The 20,144-nt window shown below is 43.3% G+C and overlaps 2 protein-coding genes and 1 long non-coding RNA gene across 5 annotated transcripts in view; 2 read left to right on the top strand and 1 right to left on the bottom strand.

Moving 5' to 3' along the window:
• The window catches only part of HLCS (holocarboxylase synthetase), a 121,433-nt gene extending 113,088 nt beyond the window's left edge, over positions 1–8,345 (top strand). For 2 of the 3 annotated variants that reach the window (XM_053936739.1, XM_053936741.1), the window contains exons 10-11: positions 2,355–2,568; positions 4,472–8,345. In XM_053936739.1, the coding sequence (XP_053792714.1) occupies positions 2,355–2,568; positions 4,472–4,640 (383 nt within the window). In that variant the 3' untranslated portion in view covers positions 4,641–8,345. The remainder of the gene's footprint in view (positions 1–2,354; positions 2,569–4,471) is intronic. The other variant, XM_053936740.1, reaches the window with a different exon arrangement.
• A 3,726-nt stretch (positions 8,346–12,071) lies between these two features.
• SIM2 (SIM bHLH transcription factor 2) overlaps positions 12,072–20,144 on the bottom strand; it is a 58,652-nt gene continuing 50,579 nt past the window's right edge. Inside the window, exons 10-11 of the mRNA XM_053936742.1 lie at positions 19,409–19,817; positions 12,072–12,778 (exon numbers count right to left, since the gene is read on the bottom strand). Coding sequence (XP_053792717.1) covers positions 12,078–12,778; positions 19,409–19,817 — 1,110 coding nt within the window. The 3' untranslated portion in view covers positions 12,072–12,077. The remainder of the gene's footprint in view (positions 12,779–19,408; positions 19,818–20,144) is intronic.
• LOC128784834 (uncharacterized) lies at positions 12,517–17,458 on the top strand. The gene is made up of 3 exons (XR_008429639.1): positions 12,517–12,590; positions 16,830–16,972; positions 17,332–17,458. It is a non-coding gene; the product is annotated as an uncharacterized LOC128784834 (long non-coding RNA).

Genomic DNA, 20,144 nt, shown 5'->3' with positions numbered 1-20,144 from the left:
GCAGAAATACATCCAAAAATAGTTCATTATATCAAGTATCCCTTAAGCACTGCACATATTTGGTTTGGACCTTTTGATTCTTACCCTAAACAACAAAATATTCCAATTCAAACGGAGACTTTCTGTGTCCATTCTCTCTGATACCCACCTGGTAGGTCTGAGGTATAGATAAATGCCCATTTTCATCAGTCTGTTTTCACCTGGGAGCTTTTAAAATCGAAACTTCCTCGCTCCATGTGAGTCCAAGGATCTTTTCCATCATTCCAGTGCTGTGTTTCCCTGGGTGTTCTTGAGGGGCCTCATGACATTTAAGTTTTTGTGTTAGTAGGAGTGATGGGATTCAGCTTCCCCAGCAGGAAAGGTGTGTCAGATCCATCACCCCTTTCCCAAAGGATCCTCTCCTAGACAGAACCCCAGGATCCCTGAGGTTGGAAAAGCCCTCCCAGCCCATGGAGTGCCCACCTTGTCCCCAGCCCAGAGCTCTGAGTGCCACCTCCAGGCACTGAACTCGCTCTTTCCATGGCGTTCCTAAGAATCTCCCATCAACGAGGATAATGGTGGAAATCAAAGATCATCTCTGTGGCTTCACTGCTCCAAGGAGGAGCTCAGGAGAATAAGATCAAAGGCCAGCCTGCATTTTCACTGCTCAAACCTCACAGGTGACACGCTTCACGCTGAGACTTCTAAACACAGTATTGAAAAAAAAAAAAAAAACAACCAACCAAAAAACCTTTATTTTTTTCCAATCTGAAATTTAAAGTTGAAGAACTTTACGGTGTTGGGACTTCTGGAGGAGGAGTTCTGAGAAGAACATTCACCATTAATGTGAGGGCCAGACTCGGAGCAGGCGGAGGAGCCAAGCACCAGAGGAATGCAGGGGACAGCCAGCGAGCGTGACCGGCGAGCGCTCCTCTGCCTCTGCTCAGGCACGTCCAGATCCTCATGGATCCACCACTGGAACATCCATCAGCCACACCAGCACGGCAGGGGCACTGCTGAGTGCTCACTTCTCTCGTGCACACTGCAGAGGTGCCCCCAGAGCCCTGAGCACCTCGTGGTTTTTAAATTTCCTGGCTGCCTTTTCCCCTTCGCCGTGCCCATTCCCAGGTGTTGGGGCTCCTCGTCGCAGGGTGGCTGTTGTGTCCCACTTTTTGGATTTCTGAGCGGTGATGCTGAGGCTGCTGATGGACCCCAAGACCCTGTGACCCCCTCAGTGGCCACGGTGCCTCTGTTCCCTCACGCTGTATGGGAGTGCAGATGGCTGAGTTGGGATTTGCTGGCACAGCTCGTTGCGTTTCCCAGTTCATTTTCCTTTATCTCTTTCCAGTAACCCATTTCAGCTCGTTTCCACAGGACTGGTGTGTTGGGATCACCGTGCCTTGTTTGTGTGCATTCCCTGACCTGTTAAAAATCAAAAGCTCCTTTTAGCTGAAGAGATCCTTCTCAAAGTTAACACTAATTATGAATTATTAACAGCAAATTTACAAACCAAGACATCTGCACCTCCTTGCAGATGGAGCTGCATCATGTCCAAACCTGACTGACAGACAGGGGGTTTTATCCCAAGTGTCTGAGGAAAGAAAAAAAAGCCCAAAATTATTAGGAGAAAAAAATAAACAGGTAATACAATATACTTCTTTACATCCCTCAAAGCCTGTTTCAGCAGGCTGCAGAAAAGGCCCCAAGAGCCATATTTAAACAAGGGAGGCATTCTGCCAACTCAGAATTTGGGAACTCCAGCTGGAGAAATCTCAGTGAGAGGCTTGAGGCTTCTAAAGGATATGCTGTGGTGAGATAGATTAGGCAAACTGGAGTCTTACAAAGTTAAAATCAAATCTTCTGGGCTTTCCTGAGCAAGCCAAACAAGGCTTATCAGCTGAGTGGAAAATCTGGGTTTTTGGAAAGGGCACTCAGCTCACTGCAGTAAACAGAAAGGTCTCTGAGCTAAATTTTAGACTGGGAGATAAAACTCCATCTTAGGGTAGGATCAGTTGTTCTCTGAGTGGGCTGAGGACCTGCCAGGGAGTACAAGAGTGTCTCACATGGGTGGTTTTGGAACCAAGGTGCAGTTTATCCTCTCCCAGCCCTCACTGGTGGGATGGGGTGTGGGTGAAAGGCTGTGCTGGATTTGCCTCTGTAATTCTGAGGAGGCTTTTTGAGGACAAAGAGCAAAATCTGAGCTGAAAATTGTAATTACAACAGTAAGAAGATTCAAAGGTGTAAGAGACTGAATGAAGCCAGCTCTGGGAGCCATCCTGAGGGATAATTGTAGGGAGCAGATGAATTAAGTGCTGGCTGTGGCGGTAACAAAGAGTTTGTCTCTTTGATTGTGTCCTTCTCTTTGTCTTCTCCAGGCTTTGGATTTAATGTGAATAACAGCAACCCCACCATCTGCATCAATGACCTCATTGCAAAGTTTAACAGGGAAGAGGGGACAGAGCTGAAGCCTCTGAGTGCAGACTGTCTCATTGCAAGGACGGTGACTGTGCTGGAGAGGCTCATAGAGATTTTTCAGGAGAAGGGGCCCAATGGAGTTCTTCCCCAGTACTACAAGTATTGGGTACACAGGTAAGAATCCTCAGACTTTTCCTTCAATAAAATTTGTGGGAGAACTCATGGATATTTCGTCCTTTTCCACAAAATCCCCTTTAATATGAGTGAATAATTTAAAATACGCTCCTAAGCGGGATGCACATTTTTAAGGGAGAATTAAAGTAGCACATAATAAACCAGTGACTAGCATGAGTTAAAGAATGCTTCCAGGTATTTTACATGTATCATCTCCAAACAAAGGGAATTTGGAATGATTTGGTTTGAGATGGATGAAGCTGCTGTACTTTCAGGAGGAAAAAACAAACAGACTTTGGATTAACTCCAACTCCGTTCCACAAAAGGAAATTAAAGCAGCTGGAAAATGCTGCTGCAAGTCATTCTGGGTAAAGAACCAGTGAGGTGGGGAATGAAATATTCTGTTAGAGGGTGAAGCCTTTCCTGTGAGGGTGGTGAGGCCCTGGCACAGAGAAACCCTGGCTGCCCCTGGATCCCTGGAGTGCCCAAGGCCAGGACACTGGGGCTTGGAGCAGCCTGGGACAATGGAAGCTGTCAGGGTTGGAGTAGGATGATCTTTAAAGTCCTTTCCAACCCAAACCATTCCATGATCCTTTTAATGATTCTGGTGAGTCCTCTGAGGTGATTTTGATGCCTTGGAGTGACTCCCTAGAACAGAGGCCAGACAAGATTAAGAGAATAAGAGCAGGTATTTATTAAAGGCCTCCACAGACACACCTGGGGCAGTCAGAAACCTCCCAGAGGCCTCACCCAGGCTGGACAATGGTCACACACAATTATAAGTTTGGTCCATTTCCATATCAGGGGTTAATCCTCCAATTACAGCTTCAGGTAATGAAGTCATTAATCCCCATTTTGCTCCCTCCCAATTCACTTCTGTTTATCCTTTTCAGGGCCTGAGGCTGTAGGGTGTCCCTGGATTTCAGGCCTAGAGGGATTGTTTTGTCTGACCAAAATGTGAAGACAGTAACTAACACTTTCTAAGGAGTTTAGAGTTGTGCACTAATGCAGTACAGGATTGGAAAAACAGGAAAGCTGAAATCCTAAGGCATCAGTTTTAACTGCTCAGTGTCCATGAGCTGTTGTCTTGGTTTGAAAAGACAGGTGCCTGCTGAGGAAGGGAGGAGCCTCACTTGAAATAGAAAATGTAAACCCCCTCCTCTGAATTACTGTAATTTTGAAATTAAGGGGCTCTCAGGCAAAGATATGGCAAGAGGAATAACAGTTCTTTATTAGGGAAAAAATAAAAGTAAAATACAAATGCAGTAATACAAAACAACCCTGCCAGGGTCAGAGCAGGCCCTGGCAGCTGTGGGTCAGGGTGGTGGCAGCAGTGCCATTCCATGGGGGCTCAGCCCTCCTGCAGTGCCAGCTGTGCTTCTGCTGGAGCAGGATCCTGGACAAGGCTGGAGTTTTCCTCTGGAGCTCCAGGGCTGCTGGAGATGGGCCTGGGCTCCCTCTGGGAATGCAGTGGGGCAGAAAGCTGCTCCTCTGGGAATGCAGTGGGGCAGAAAGCTGCTCCTCTGGGAATGCAGTGGGCAAAGGCTGCTGTGGTGTCCCAAAGTCTCAGATTGTATCCAGGTAGGAATGCTTGGCTCCTCCCCTGGGCACAGCATCTCCCCATGGGATGATGGAATTTTCTCAGCCATGCATGGACACTCACTGGCCATGAACAGAAGATAATTAATAATTAATGGCCCATGGACAGAAGATAATTAATTAATGGCCCATGGACAGAAGAGATCTCCTGGAGGGAGGATTGGCTGTGGGAGAGATAAAGAAAAAACTGCCCAGTGAACAGCAGAGAACTGCCCAGCTCTGACAGATGGAGACAGAACACACAGCCCCAGCCACATCCTGCATTTCCCACCAGGACAGTTGCTGACAGAATTCTCTGTTTCAGCGGGAAGCAGGTGCGGCTCCGCAGCGAGGACGGCCCGCTGGCCTGGATTGTTGGGATTGATGACTATGGATACCTCCAGGTGCACAAGGAGGGCAAGGGCGTGGAGTCTGTGCACCCTGATGGCAACTCCTTTGACATGCTGAGGAACCTCATCGTCCCCAAGCACTGACAGGAACTCTTTAGTACTGGGCACTGTCGCCTCAACCTGTTCAAGGTGGGAAGGGTAACTGAAAGTTTGATTTTTCCTTCTGATTTTCTGCTTTGTGTTTGGCCTGGGTAATGTCAGCAGCTGAAAAGAGGTGGTGATCTCACAGCTGAAGGCCTTTATTCTTTTCATTAACTTTAAAACACGCCTCTGTTGCCGTTCTTTGTAAGGATCTGTTCTTTTGCAAGGATTGCAAAGGAATATTTGTGCTGAACAGAACTTTCTCTTCATTTGCACCCTGTACTGGAGAGACTGAAGTGGCTCAGTATTTCCTTTTTTTTTTAATTTTGTTTCTGTGTGATTTAGCACAGTGCAGGACAATATTTACTTTTTTACTTTTTTTTTTTTAACTAAATTCTGTTTTTCTGTGTTGTCTGCACTAAAACCAGCTGGAACATCACATATTCCTGAATTGCTGGGATCGCCACTGTGCTTAATTCCAGGTCTGAGTGAAGATCCTTGCTGATTTGGTTCTTCTCTGTGTAGACCTCCACAATAATTTACCAACCTGTGCTTTGATCTCAGGTCTGCAACTCTTAATGGCTGCCTTGAGTTTTTGGGAGAGTATTCCATCAGCACTTGGGAACTGTGCTTGGTTATCCAAGTGATTGCACTCTGCTCTCCTCAGTCAGCTGGATCTGAGTAAATAATCTCATCTGTCCTTCAAATCATGGTTTTCCAAGAGGTTTCAGGAAGAAAAACCCACTGGAGCAGTGTCACACCCAGGATATTGTAGAATCTCACCTCAGGGGATGGAACTTGTAATTAATTTCTAATTTAATGGTAATTATATCATTATCTCAATGAAGTTAAGTGAATAAATAAAGGGAATAAATCAAAGTCCCTGCTGCAGTGAGAAGGAGAAATCACACCGTTCCCCCGGGTCCAAATTCTTTTCCACACCCTTTTGTCACCCCCTTTCCCAAGCCAGTGTCTGGGTTTGCTGCTAAGCACTAAAAGCAAGAGCTTTAACCCCTGCTGACCTGCAAGCAGCTCATTTTTGGGGCTGCCTGCACATTTCCAGGCAGGAGGAACAGCCTGGGAATTCTCCTGGAGCAGCCACGTGGGTGCTTGGTGAGGTTTTCTCCCAAGGAGACTTGGCCACCACAGCCCCCCCAAAAAATTCCGTGCCAACCAGGCTTGTCCCAAGTGTGATGTGGCCACCTTAATTTCTTTTTTTTCATGGTGGATCATCCAGATTGGTTTCCAGAAAGGAAACTGCTGTCTTCTAGCCAGAAATGGGGTTTTTAGGTTAAAGTTCACCTCATAAACAATCCAAACATTTTAGATTGTTTCAGCTCCAAAGCCAAGGAGTCTTAAAACAAGGAAACTTGCCTGTAATGGTAATTTTGACCAATCCTCACATATTAGGGTTTAGGTGGTTTGGCAGCAAGAGTAGAAATTAAATTGTCCCTGTTAAATTTAGGATTTTATGCTCCATCTCACAGAAGATTTGTCCTGATTGTCCAAACCCTGCTGGGTTTTTTTTTTTTCCCCATGATCCAAATCACGTGAGGCTGCACACCAGCATCTCCTAGAACTGCACACACACAGCTGTTAATTGCCATAATTAAAATGCTACACCAAGTTTAGCTTTTCCCCACCAGATGCTTTCAAAACTGCTTCGGGCTGAGAAGGTTTCACAGCTGCCTTTGATACCAGAATTCAATATTAATGCATGTTGTACTCAACTGAGACTCAAGTCTGGCTTAATAAAGTAAAAAGAAGAAACCAGATAGATCTATATTTATAGATCCAAATAGATCTATATTTATATATAGATCTAAAAAAAAAAAATTGGGTGTGCACATGCACACTCACATCTTCCTGCTGCATCCTCATTTATTTTCTGCCTTTTCCTTCACGAGCAAACTGTGCTGCTGCAGGAAAGCAGAGCTCTGGTGCTGCTTTTCCAGCCACAGAGTTTTACAAAACTTCACCTCGACCCAGAATTTGCAGCTAAAACAGTCTCAGCTTTAGGATTTGCCTGTAGGCAGTTTGGGGTTTTGTTCCTGTTCCACACGGACTGGGAAGTGCCTGGAGGGATTGAACAACCAGGTCGTGCCTCAGGCTGGGCCTTGAATGGCTTCCTTAAAACTTCCTTAAAACTTCCTTAAATCTTCCTTCTCCCTTCACCGGGGACACAAAAAAAATATGGAGAAAATGATAAAACATGGGAATTTTGGAAGGGCAGAACGAGTTTGTAAAGCTTTAGTGGCTGAGCAGCAGCAGAGAGATTTTTTTTTAACAGCAAAATGCTGCAAACATTTCATGGCTGGTGTTGGTCCTTTTGTAGCTGCCTTAGTGGTGAGCTGGTTCTGTTCTCACTGGGAGCTGTCAGGTTATTCCCAACATTTTTGCACTGGGAAAAAACTTGGAGTGGAATTTCCTTGCCACAAGAGAGAGCTGCCCAACCCTGGATGTGCCAGAGCACGGGGAGGTGCTGTGGGAGCCACTTTGCCTTTTCAGTGGCCTCTTCTGGTGTCTCCTGGATTTGGATGAAGGATTTGCTGCTTTCCCTTGGGAAGAACCAAAGACAAGGAGAATTCCCATGGGACAGAGAGCAGCTGGACGAAGTCCTTGTGGGTGAGTCCCTGGAGAAGTCCCTGACTCTCTGTCACGTGGAGCCTGACTCTTCCTCTGCCGAACAGAAAGCCGCAACATTTTTGCAGGAAAATCCTTGTTTTTCATGTGTGACAGACAAATGTGGTGTGGGGTGTCCCTGGATGTGGGGCTGGAGAGATCCAGCCAGCTCCAGGCCCAGGAATAATGCACTGAAAATGTTTCATTTCGTTCAGCTGTCTGGATTAGTAAAACACCTCTTCCATTGTGAGGCTGAGGTCATATCTTAAACTATTTTCTTGATGAAGTGCTTTCAAAAAACCCATTTATTACCATGTCCGTATTTCTGGGACTTCATTTTTTTTTTTTTTTTCCCCCTGCTGGGCTCTGGTAGAACATTTCTCATGGTGAAAACATTTGTGGAGGTTGTTTATTGATAGGAAAACTTCTGGGTGTGTTGGCACGTGTGCGAGTCCAGGGTGGGTCGTGCCCAGTCAGCAACAAAGCTGCTTCCAAAGGTTTGAAAAAGTAATAATGTACTTCACATTTCAGAGTCCAGGCAGCACATCCTGCCTCTAATAAAGCTTTTATAAGGCTTCAGAGCTTTTTTTTTTTTTTTTTTTTTTTTTTTTAATATATCCAACAAATCAAGGGCTATTACCTGGAAATAATATTAAAGCATTTAATTTTTTATGCTGCTGCTTCACTGTGCAAAAATTCGTTTCTTTGCTTTCTCTGATTCAGCTGCGTCAGCAGCCTGAAAAAAAAAAAAAAAACAACTACTTTTTGCAACTCTTTGGAGATCTCTACAATCAAACTCTCTGTCGTGGGAAAGATTTGTGCTGGTTCCTGGGGGGAACTGGTTTGATAAGAACATTTACATGCCTAAGTGGTGGTGGGGATGCACTGCCTTGATCAGACACCAAAGAAATTAAACCTGGGCCCAGGAAAGGGCAGGGGTCAAAAAATGATGGAAAAAAAAAGAACTGCAGGGAAGAACTGTCAGGTGTTGAGTGTCTCATTACTGATTCTGTGTTCTTTGCATTTTCCAAGTGTCTTCATTTAAAATGCAACGTGGCAAAAATACAATAAATTTTTTAAAATCTCTGTGTGTTTTTTTATAGCACATTAATTGTCAATATAGAACATGTCACACTTGAAATAAATTTTCAAATATGCACCACTGTCCTTTGTGAAATACTTGGTTTTGTATTAAAAAAAAAAAAAAAAGAAATTCAACTCAGTTTTCCTTTGGCTACAGGATTTTATTAACATTTTAACGGTTTTGTTTTACAGAATAAATAAGCAAAAATGCTTTACATTTTTAGGGAATACATATATAATTCTGAGCTTGAATAGGTTGGTTGGGTTGCGTGCTTCTTCACCTACACTTGCCAAATAGCTTTTATCTGCATCATATTAAAAAAAAAAAAAAGCAAAATCTAACCTTCAGGAAAAAACTGGAATAACAACATTTCCTCTGTGGCGTTTTTGAAGTGTGACTGAAATGCTGGGAAAAAAAAGAATTTATGTCTTGAGATTTCTGGAGAAATTCTGGCAGATTTCCCATTCATTGGCACTTCCAGTGATCAATTCCCAGTTTTGCACCTGTTGTGCTGGATTTCCTTAAATTGCCTTTTTCAAATCACAGGGCACAGAGAGCTGGGGACAGATCTGTGCCTTTTCCACCTTGTTTTATTTCCATTGCACTGCTTCCAAAACTTGGAGACCTCACTATGGGATTCACTTTTCCAGCTTCACCTGGGTCTGGTGGAAGATTCCCTGACTGGCAGAGGGTTGGAATGAGATCTTGAAAGTCCCTCCCAACCCAAATTTTCTATGGTTTTGGTAAAATATTCCCTCTTTCACTCTCTTTCTCCCAATTTCCATGATTTTCTTGCCAAGTCTGAACTCCTCTGAGAGTTAAAATCTTGTGAAGTCTCACGACAAAGGAGTGGCTCAAATACTAAAGAGAAATTAGGTTATTTTTCATAATATATTTCAATTCACATTCCCTTTCAGTGCCATCATTTTTTTTTCATTATTGAAAACATTTTTCATTATTAAAGCACTGCCACTGTGATGGAAGTGCCCTGTTCTGCACTATGATTTTGCTGAGAACATCTGTAATTTAACTGACCAAAAAATCCTATTTTTCTCCCAATGTAATTTACTCCCAGATGGGAACATGGAATTGCTGTTTAAATCTTGGAGAGCATCAGGAAAAAAAAAAATCCTTCCCACATTTGCTTTTGCCATCTTTTCTGCACCTTCCCCCGCATTATCAGCTGTGAGTTCTTAATTGGTTCATTATTGCCTCGCAGGGAAATTTCCTGTGCCTGGGCATCACCTCCCCTAAAACACCTGGGGGAGAATGATGGAACACCTCCTCTGCTCAGGCTGCTGGAATAAAGCCTGTAAGTGGGAATAACAAGGTGGAAAAATACCGAGCTGCGAAATATCAATGGCGTTTTTCTCAAGCAAAGCCTCATTTTTGTGTTTTTATAGCAAGCAGGACTTCCAGGAACACCCAAATGCAGCGGTGCCACTAATGAGGGGAGAAAGTGCAGCAGGCGAGGTTGGGCATCAGGTTTCTTTTTAATGATGCCAACCATGCCAGTGGCTCCTTTGTGGGGCATGGGTTTAATTTAATTGAACAAAATTAACCCAGGAGTCTCAGCGTAATTATCTTTTCAGGAGTTGGGGTCGTTTATGAGGAGCAGGGGCTGGGAGGGCTCTGAACCACAGCCACTGGGAAAGCAACCGGTGTCTCCTGGCTTTGATTTATGGGGTCAGCATGATTATAATCCACATTTACAGCTTTTCTGGAGACTTGCCAGCTTCTCCAGCACTGAACAAACTGAGGTTACACAGGGAGTGACTGTGCTGGTTTGGTTCTTTTTTTTTTTTGTAATCACTGATTTGGCTTTTTTTCTTCTGTCTAGCACAAAATGTATTTTTCATGCAGTTGAAAACAACAGCTGAGAGTGTTCAGTTCAAGTTCATTTTTCAAGTGAATATTAATTTGATAAGAAAGGTTTCTCTGTTAACCTTTAGTAGGAAGCAATGAAAAAAAAAATACTGAAAATTGTTTTCAAGCCTTTGCTTTTGAAGTATTTTTGTGTACTCATAGCAATAAATATTCACACACAGAAGGAAATAACTTTATTGCTGTATTCTAATGGAAAATTCCCTGCCCATTTCAGAGGCTTGGAACTGCTGGGTGAGCTTTAAGGTCCCTCCTAACCCAGACCATTCTAGGATGAATTATTACTGCATAGATAAGATGGAGAATGTGGAGTTTTTAGGGCTGAGTATTGCATTATGATTTTTCTGACAAGGTGCAATCCATGAGCAAGTGTTTTCTCCCTATTATACAGACCAGATAAGAATTTTCTTCAAATAATTACGGAATGGTTTGGGTTGGAAGGAACCTTAAAGCTCATCCAGAGAACCTTCCACTATCCCAGGGTGCTCAAGGTTTTTCAGTGAAGTTCTCTTTAGAGTCTGATGAGAGAAAGTTTGAAAAATTCTGAATTAAGCTTGGATTGGGGTAAGAAATGGAGCTCAGTGAGATCTAGAGCCACATTTATTGTTTAGGGAGCCTTTTGTTGTTTTATCCACTCACAATGTTTGGGGAAATGGCTGAAAACCACCGTGGGCTGAGTGTTGTCAGTTAAACTCACACAGATCCATCCTCTGCAAAGAATTAAAAATAAAGGGGTGAAAATCTATTCCTGGCTGGCTGGGCCAAACGTGAGTGTTTCAAATGTGCTGTTTGGGATTTGTGAAGTGCTCCAACCAGGGAATTCCAGCCCTACCTTTGTGCTGACAACAGGATTTATGCTGGAGGAAGTTCAGCGTGTTAAGAGCTGGAATTTTCAAAGCTCACAATTCTACGGGTAAGTTCAGAATAAGGCAGAAATCTTCATTATTCTCTTGACTATAAAGAAAACATTTCTGGTGCTGTTATTAAGATGTATTTGTGACTGGCTGGGTTGAAAATCTGCACAGGCTTCCCCCAGAATACTCAGCGAAACACAGGATTTAGGAGTTTCCTTTTCTTATTTGTGGGGAATTAGTTCCTGCTCCATAATTTGTCCCAATTTGCCATGACAAGACCTGTAACCCTGTAATACCTATCTTTGTACCTATTAATTTGTCATATTGTCCCTTGTCAAGATAAATGGTGGTGGCAACAATCTCAGAACACGGAAATCTGTGTTAAATAAATCAAATTTAGGGTTGATTTATTTAGTTTTAAAACTTTTTTGGTAATTAATAAATAAGATTTTTTTTTTTCTGTTTGGGTAGGACAGCTGTGTTGTGGTTGTTCAAAATCACCACTCTCTCAACAAAGTCCATTTGTCAGGGGGTTGGGTGGAGAGTTGATGCGAGGTTTCACACAATTTGTCAAAAAAACCCTAAACTAGAATGCATATTTTATGATAATGATTTTAAAAAATCTTGAGTTTATTTTAAGTAAGTGTCAAGGAAAAAAAAAAAAAATGTTCTTCATATAAACCTCTGCATATAACACCTCTCGTTTCCTTCTGCTGCACACTATAAAATAACAAAAATAAGATCTGGAACTTGGCTTCTCCCTGGCACCAGAGCTGTATCGGGGGCGCCGAAGCACAGCAGGGGATGGAGGGGATTTTCCTGGCCACTGGGACTCGTGGAACTCACCACTTTGTCCCTCGCTGCCCTCCAGCTTTGCTCAGTAAATGTCACTGTGTTTCCTCATGCTCTTTTTTTTTTTTTTTTTTTTTTTTTTTTTTTTAGCAAATCATTACAGTTTGGCTTCTTAATTAAACACAAAACCCTCCTGTGCTACCGTCACCTGCCGTTGGCAATAATTACAGAAGTCCCAATGTAATGGGGTAGTGCAGATTCCTTGTGGGTTTCTGGAGAGGAAGCCGAGGAAGGGCTTTGGTTTTTGTAAATAAACGCGTTGACTTCCTCAGAGTTGTAGGAATAATTTTCTCCCACGTGTCCCGTGGCCGTGCAGGGGGAAGTTTGGAAAGCTCCGTGCTTGGCCAGCACGTGGTGGTAGTTGAGGAGCACGAAGGGGACTTGGCCCGAGGGCCTCACCTCCATCAGCCGCTCGCCGTCTGCCTCGTGGTCGAGCTTCGCGCTCATCCTCTCGTCCAGCTCCTCCAGGCTGCCTGGGTGGTGGCCCATGTGCCCAAATTTGGGGTCTTTGACACAAATCCTCCTGCTCTGCTCGTAGACCGAGGGCACGGGCAGCAGGTGGCTCAGCTGTCCCACGGCTTTGGCCTGGCAGCACTCGGATTTGGGCAGCAAGGAGCTGGAGAAAGAGCCCTCGCTGATGGCCATCTTTTCTGGCAGGTCTCTGGTAAAAGCCAGCTTGTTTTCCTCCTTGATGAGGTGGGGCTGGATCCTGGGCTCTGCTTTGTTGTGTTTCATGATGCCGGAGTCGTAGAGCTCCTCTTTGTAGCGGCCCGGCGCGGGCGCCGTGCAGCTGGGGAAGGCCTCGGGCAGAGCGTCCTGGTTGTACCTCCTGTTGGACAGTGGCACTGGCAGGGGAAAGAAAACCTGTTAATTACTGACAACGAGCCTTTGCAGTAATTACGACTCACTGGCACGAACTTATGAACTTATCTGAACTTATCATAGTTCAGTCAGGGGAATTAAACCAAAGAAATGTCAGGAACTACGACCCGAAACCAAAAATCTTCCCCTTAAGTAAGCTCTTCTCAGAGGTTTAGCTAAAAGCTGGATAAGGTTGGTGCCTATCAGTGATTCCGTGATTAACATCGTGGAATTGTTTTAAGCATGGACTAATAACCAGAAATAAACTGAATTTATTCTTCCTGTCATTGTGGGAGTGCGTTGGACACTTGTCCTTGCAAGGAGAACATCCAGCTCAGTGATTGGACTCAATGATCTCAAAGGTCTTTTCATTCTGCAAAATTCTGTTTATTCTGTTAATTCATATAATGTATTTGGGGTATATTTAATGTCTACATAAGATATTAGAAGGTGACGTGTCATTATCTAATTAATGAAATCTCTTTGTGATACCCAGAGAGGGTCACATTAAAGGCTTTGCTTTTACTCTTTGAAAAGCTGACATCAGATATTAAAAACATCTCTTGAAAAGCAACACCAACACCTCTTCAGCAATGCTGGGTCTCTGCTTTTAAGATATTTCCATGTAATAAAGGTAGACCATGATAAAAATGCAGGTTACAACATCGAATGAGGGAGGGAAAATTGGGGATTTTTAGAAAATTAGAAGCCAAATACTTCATTTTTCAACAGCATGAGCCTAGGATATCTATTCAGGCTTTTCCTCTAAAATTTATTGGGCAGTCTCTTTTCTCCTCAGTTTCTGCATGGCAGCTGAACTCTTGAAGCAATTTGAGTTATTTTTGCCATTTTCTGCTTGCCTTATGAAGCTTTGCCTTTCTGCACAGCCCTATCTACAAGTGGTGAGAGGAAAGGTCCCTGGTTTTCTCCTGTACCATATGAGTAATAATTTTTTTTTAACAGTTTTTGAGTTAAACAGCTCCTCCAAGGCACATTTGAAAGTTTTATGTTCAAGGAAAAATGACACACTGAGAAAATTTCTCAAGTTAGACCCAAACTCTTGTTTTGTGTGAGGTTCACTGGAAGCCCTGGATGCTTAAGTGCCTTTTTTAAAATGGATTTTCTGTTTTTCTAACGATTTTATTCCATGTCTTAAAAGTTTTGGAGTTTCCCTCTATTGGTTGCTGATGTAACCGTGCCCATTAATAATTAAATATTCCCTGTGCTGTAATAGACTGGCAAAGCCTTCATGGATAACAGAGGAAGCAGAAATAGCCCAATTGTACCTTTTTTTTTTTTTCCTTTTATATGCAGAGCTCCATTAATTTCAGAGGGAGTTGCACTACATAATTAACACCAGAATTTAAACAGGAATCTGGTTCCAATTTCTTCTTCACCCTCCTAGAAACAATAACCTTTCAAGTTATTCTTTCCCTTTTCTATGTATACATTTTGTCACAAGAAGGAGAAGCTGAAGGAAGCCGAGTTCTCACCAGCTGGTGAAAAATGGCCCTTTCAGATCACAAATCCAACGTGCTTGAGAATAGCCTGGGAATTTCACTGGTGTAGTTCAGTGCTCTGATTTCAGCCCCACAATTTGGTGTTTTTATTGTGAAATCAATATAGATGCTGAGAGCTGCTGACATATAAATAATAAGGTTTAATGATCAGGTGTTCTGGGTTTAAGGTGTCCACAAGAGGGGTGGATTTGTCCTCCCGCAGTTTGGAATATTTTCACTTTATGGCTCTTCTTTAATCTCTGACCAAATTATTGTCCTTCTCCATTTCTAGAGCCCAAGAGAACTTGGGAGAAGCTGAGGCATCACAGCCCCCAGCTGGCCTCTGCCTTGTCACCTTTGATTTTGTAATCTCCAGTCCTGCTGGGCTGAGGGTGAACCAGCAGGTTGTAAATCACAGAAGCACAAAAGGTTTGGGTGGGAAGGGACCTCAAAGCCACCCAGTGCCACCCCTGCCATGGCAGGGACACCTCCCACTGTGCCAGGCTGCTCCAAGCCCCAGTGTCCAACCTGGCCTTGGGCACTGCCAGGGATCCAGGGGCAGCTGTGCCAGGGCCTGCCCACCCTCTGAGCAAAATATTTCTTCCCAGAAATCTGATCTGACCCCTGTGGCAGTTTAAAACCATTTTCCCTTGTCACTTTCTGCCCCTATAAAAAGTCCCTCTCCCTCCCTTTTATCAAACAAGGCAGAGATAGAACAGGTCTTAATACAACCCCTGCCCCATGAAAAGATATTTTTTTAGATTATCTCAGTCTGTGTTTGTCCTGGTCTGAGCCCTAATTTCAAATCACCCAAGGCATGGGCTGGGTGTTCTCCATTGCTCTCCCTCCAAAAACAAAGGTGAGACAAAATGTCTCTTTGTCTCATGGGGAATTCCCTTTGCAAAATGTCATTTCTTTCTTCCAGTAGGCACTGGCTAAACCTGGGGAGTTTTTTTTCCACAGATTTTCTCAGTCTTTTTCCTCATTTCCTGAGTTTTGGCATGACTGGTGGCACAGAGCTTCGCACAGGTAGCTCAGAAGGGCCAACAGCACCACTGAGTGACCAGCAGCTCCTGTGGTGCCCACAGCAGCAATTTCAAGGGTAAAAAGGAAACTTCTGACTAAAAACACAGTTGCCTTCACTGAAATGATTTTTTTTTTTTTTTTGATGACTGGGCCAGCTTGGAAAAAGTGGAAGAAGCTTCAAAACCAGATCCTGAAGCAGAAACATCTGATTTGCAGGCAGTCGTATCTGCTACGTGCTTCTTCAGAGCTTTGATGGCTTGGCACCATCATCCTCCAATCTCTGATCTCTCCAAGAGGAGCTATTTTCCATGGAGAAAAATGTCTTTGGCCCACGGCGTTTTTGGCAGATGCTGCCGTGGATGTGATGTGGAATAGCCCTCGCATCCAAGCCGGCTGCCAGATGTCAGATTTGGCTTTGCCTTCTGGATCGAAGATGATGATGCTAAGCAGATCCTCCCTGCTTTGAAGCTCCCTGGCTGTCAGTTCTCCAGTGAGCCACTGGAAAAAAAAAAGCAGCGCTTGACAACCTAAGGGAGATCAGATGCAAAAAAAAAAGGAAAAAAAAAAAAAAAGGAAAAAAAAAAAAAGTCGCTTCCAAAGGTTCAGAATTCAGCAAAAGTGCAACAGCTCTGCTTGAGGAGGAAACAAGGCTGGAAAAATTGGGTGGAAATCCCCTTGTAGGGGAAGCTCTGTTCTCCTTTCCCCTTTTGCACAGGCCTGAGTTTGACCATATTTTTTTCCTCAGCTCAAAGGAATTATGTACGTATTTCCTTTAAAAAAAAAAAAAAAGTCTGTTTTTTAACACAACTCAAAGTGCTTTTGCAGAGAATTAATTGTAGCAAGCCAACTCTTATCCAATCCCCAATAAATATCCAAAATAAATATCCATCAAAATGCTCAAAAGAGAAGCCACATCTCCCAACTCAAGCAGCAAAACCTTCAGTGGAAGCAGAACCAGAAATAAGAACCACTGGAATTGCAGCTCCATTCTCCTCCTGATGAGGAAATGGTGATGTGGGATGAGATTGAAAAATAGCAGCAGATTCTTGAAGGTTTTTTATTGGGATTTGGGTTTTTTTTACCCTTTTCCTGCAGATTTACTGGGGATAGGCAGCATCACCAAAATATTTATCCTTATCTTCAAAATACGTTGGTTTTTTGGGAGGGTTTTGTGGAGTACTGGGGGGGGGGTTGGGTTTTTTTTACTTTTTTGTTTGCTTGTTTGGGGATTTTTTGTCCTTTTTTTGTTTTGGTTGGTTGGTTTTTGTGGGTTTTTTGTTTCATTTTTGTGTGTTTTTGGGAGATTTTGGATTTTGTTTGTTTGGTTGTTTTTTGGGGGGTGGGGTTTTTGTTGGTAGTGGTGGTGGTGTTTTGTTTTTGGTTTTTTTTTTTTTTTGGTTTGTTTTCTTTTTGTTTCCTTTTTTCTTTTTTCCCCACAGCATCTTTAGAAAGGACAAAACCATTTCCTATTTTTGGTCTAAAACTCCACCTTTTCCACCACAATCCACAGGAGCAACCAAAGGAAGCAGCAAATTAGAGGAGCACAAACTAAGGAAAAGGATTTAACCTGCTCTAGGCTGTGAGAAGAGCTTCCCTCTTGCTCATTTTCGACCTAACCACAGAAAAGTGAAATAAAATGCTGCTGGCAGTGAGGTGAGGTCAAACCATCCTGTGAAGGACAAAACCCCAGCAGAAATTATTTGTTCCTCTGTGGGAAGCACACTTGATGTCTGATTGCATTTTTCTCTGATGCAGCAAGCTCAGCTTTGAATATCTTTGTATTTTAATATATTTATATTTTAATATTCCCTTTGGATCTTGGATATCTACTCCCATAAGTGAATAAATTCTTGATTCTGGTACCCAAGAGCCTAAAATGGTACCTTGGAGACTACCTAAATTTTTTATTTTTAAATTTATTTTAATTTTTTTAAAAAAATGTATTTAAAATAATGGTTTTAATTTTTTTTTTTTTAATTTTAAATTTCCACTACTGCTTCCTCCATTCCAAGAAAGGAGAATTTCCATCTGACTGCACAGCAGTACCTCAGTCCTCATCAGTGACTTTTAATTAATGAAAATGATGAATGCAGAGAGATGTGGATGGGATCCAAGGATTTGGTCTGGATTGGAAAGTGATAAACACTTAATAAACTTAAGTGCTGCTTAAAGGAGTTTAAAGAAGGGTTTCCTGGGAGTTCTGCAGCAGCTGATCCTAATTCTGCACTTGCTGATGTTCTCTGCCACTTTCAGATACACCTTAAATCACAAAAAAAATTCCTATATTTAATAAGGCAATAAACTCGGATGTGGTGGGTTTTGGTGGGTTTTTTTTTTTTTTTTTTTTTTTTTTGTTGTTGTGTTTTTTTGTGTTTTTTTTTGTATTGTTTTGGGGTTTTTTGTTTGGTTTTTTTTTTTTTTTTGGTTGGTTCTTTGGGGTTTTTTTGGGGTTTGTTTTTTTTTTTATATTTTTGTGACAGGTTTTTATATAATTCTCACAGTTACTGAAAGTAAAGCAGGGAAGAGGGGGGGAAATCCAGGCCAAGCAAGGCTGCTCTTGCTAAAATCAGCAGCAACCTGAAATCTCAGCCAAACTTCCAGGGCTCATTCATGAAAGCAATTAAATTCAGAGTTGTGTTTGACTTGAAGGGGAAGCTGGGTCAGGGGAGTAATTAATGCTATTAATTGAGTTAAAGATACTTGACACCATCCCAAAAAAGCCTGAATTGCCAGAGTCTGGTTTGTCCAAATATTTTTGTTGCTTTAGCTGATTAACATTGTTCCTTGCCCATCACAACTTGATTCAGTTTCATTTTTGAGCTGGGGCAGCTGTGAGATGAGGAGTGTTTGAAATGAGAGATCAATCTCTGCCCAAACCACTGCAATAAACCCTGTTCTGCTTGAACACAGGAGAAATAAACAAGTTGGACAAGAAGATCCCCAGAAGTCCCTTCCAACCCTAATTATTCCCTGATTCTGTGATTAGAGAGTATTTTGAGCATCTTTACACTTGGTTGTATTATAATTTTTCAAGGTTATTTCTTATAGGTTTCCACCTCAGAGAAGTCAATGCCTTTCCTCCAAGAATTTCTATCCCTGACCGTCTGCACAGTGAAATAATGCAGGTGACGGGAGACATTTTCAAATGCAGAATTATTATCAAGTAAAGCAGAATTATCACTCTGTAAGGTAAAGGCATTCAGAGTGGCTTCGTGCTGAGAAAGGACAAGCTTCAATTTCTATGGGAATAGATGGTGTTTATTTTAATTTCTGTGCCAAAATTATCAAAAATTACTGTGGAGGTGGAGTTTAAATCTGACTTCAATCTGACTTACCTGAGAAATTCCACTCAAATAACTCTGAGAGTGCAAAACATGAGGGTAAACTGTGCCAGTACTGAAGGAGGAGGTATCTCTGTGCTGCCCTAAAAGTGATTCTGGTGAGTGCATTTTGGCAACTGAAGCTTTGATAATATTCCCAATCCAGTGCTGATGGAAATGGGAAGAAGGAAACATGGGAATACCATAAATATAATGATTGTTAAACTTCACTGCCTCTGATTTTCTGTGCTTACTAAATGGATGCCCTAGGATTTCAGCTTTTCTGATTTTCCAATCCTGTACTGCATTAGTGCATAACTCTAAACTCCTTAGAAAGTGTTAGTTACTATCTTCACATTTTGGTCAGACAAAACAATCCCTCTAGGCCTGAAATCCAGGGACACCCTACAGCCTCAGGCCCTGAAAAGGACAGACAAAAGTGAACTGGGAGGGAGCAAAATGGGGATTAATGACTTCATTACCTGAAGCTGTAATTGGAGGATTAACCCCTGATATGGAAATGGACCAAACTTATAATTGCGTGTGACCATTGTCCAGCCTGGGTGAGGCCTCTGGGAGGTTTCTGACTGCCCCAGGTGTGTCTGTGGAGGCCTTTAATAAATACCTGCTCTTATTCTCTTAATCTTGTCTGGCCTCTGTTCTAGGGAGCCACTCCAAGGCATCAAAGCCATTTTTCAAACCGCGAATGCAAATCCTCCCCATCCACCGCGCGGCCGAGCTTTTTCTCCGGGCTCAGAGCGACACCCACCTTCATAACTCTGTGCAAGGTTGTGCCTGATGATGTTCACTGGCTGCTCAGGAAGGCTTTTGGAGGGTGACTGGCTGCTGGGAACCAGGGAGTTGGCGTAGTGCCACTGGCACTCGCCGTTGGTCTGCAGCGCGCCCAGGAAGAACCGCGCCACCTCGCAGGGCGCCCCTTGGGCCTGCCCGAATTTTGCAGGCAGCATTTGCTTCTTGCCACTGAAGACGTGGGAATCCACAGGGAAGTGTCCATAGTGGTAGGAGAAGGGCAGGCTGTAGGGAGGGGCGTACAGGAGTTCGCTGCTCTCTGAATGGAAGTTCTGTTCCTGAAGGGCGGCGGCGCTGGCGGCGGGGCTGGAGCGCCAGCTCCCCACCTGGCTGCATTCCAGTTTGTCTGCTTGGAACGAGCTGTATTGCTGGGGGAAAGAGGGGGAAAAGGGAGTTAAAGGAGCAGCTTTTATAGGAAAGGACAGGACATGTCAGGCAGGCACCCAGAGCTGGGCCTCGCTGGCTCAAGGGACGGACTGAGCGGTGCGTTTGGAGTTCCTCTCTTCGCGACTTTGCCTTCACATGGGAGCAAAAAACCTGCTTTGATTTGATAATTTTGATTTGGTAATTTTCCAGAATCACAGGACTAATGTTGGAAAAGCCCTCCCAGCTCGTCCAGTCCCAGCTGTGTCCGATGGCCTCCTTGTCACCTGCCCAGAGCTCTGAGTGCCACATCCAGCCCTACCTTGGACACC

The sequence above is a fragment of the Vidua chalybeata genome, chromosome 2 (genome assembly GCF_026979565.1).
Source record: "Vidua chalybeata isolate OUT-0048 chromosome 2, bVidCha1 merged haplotype, whole genome shotgun sequence".
Lineage (NCBI taxonomy): Eukaryota > Metazoa > Chordata > Aves > Passeriformes > Viduidae > Vidua > Vidua chalybeata.
This window is presented reverse-complemented; position numbering and strand designations above follow the sequence as displayed.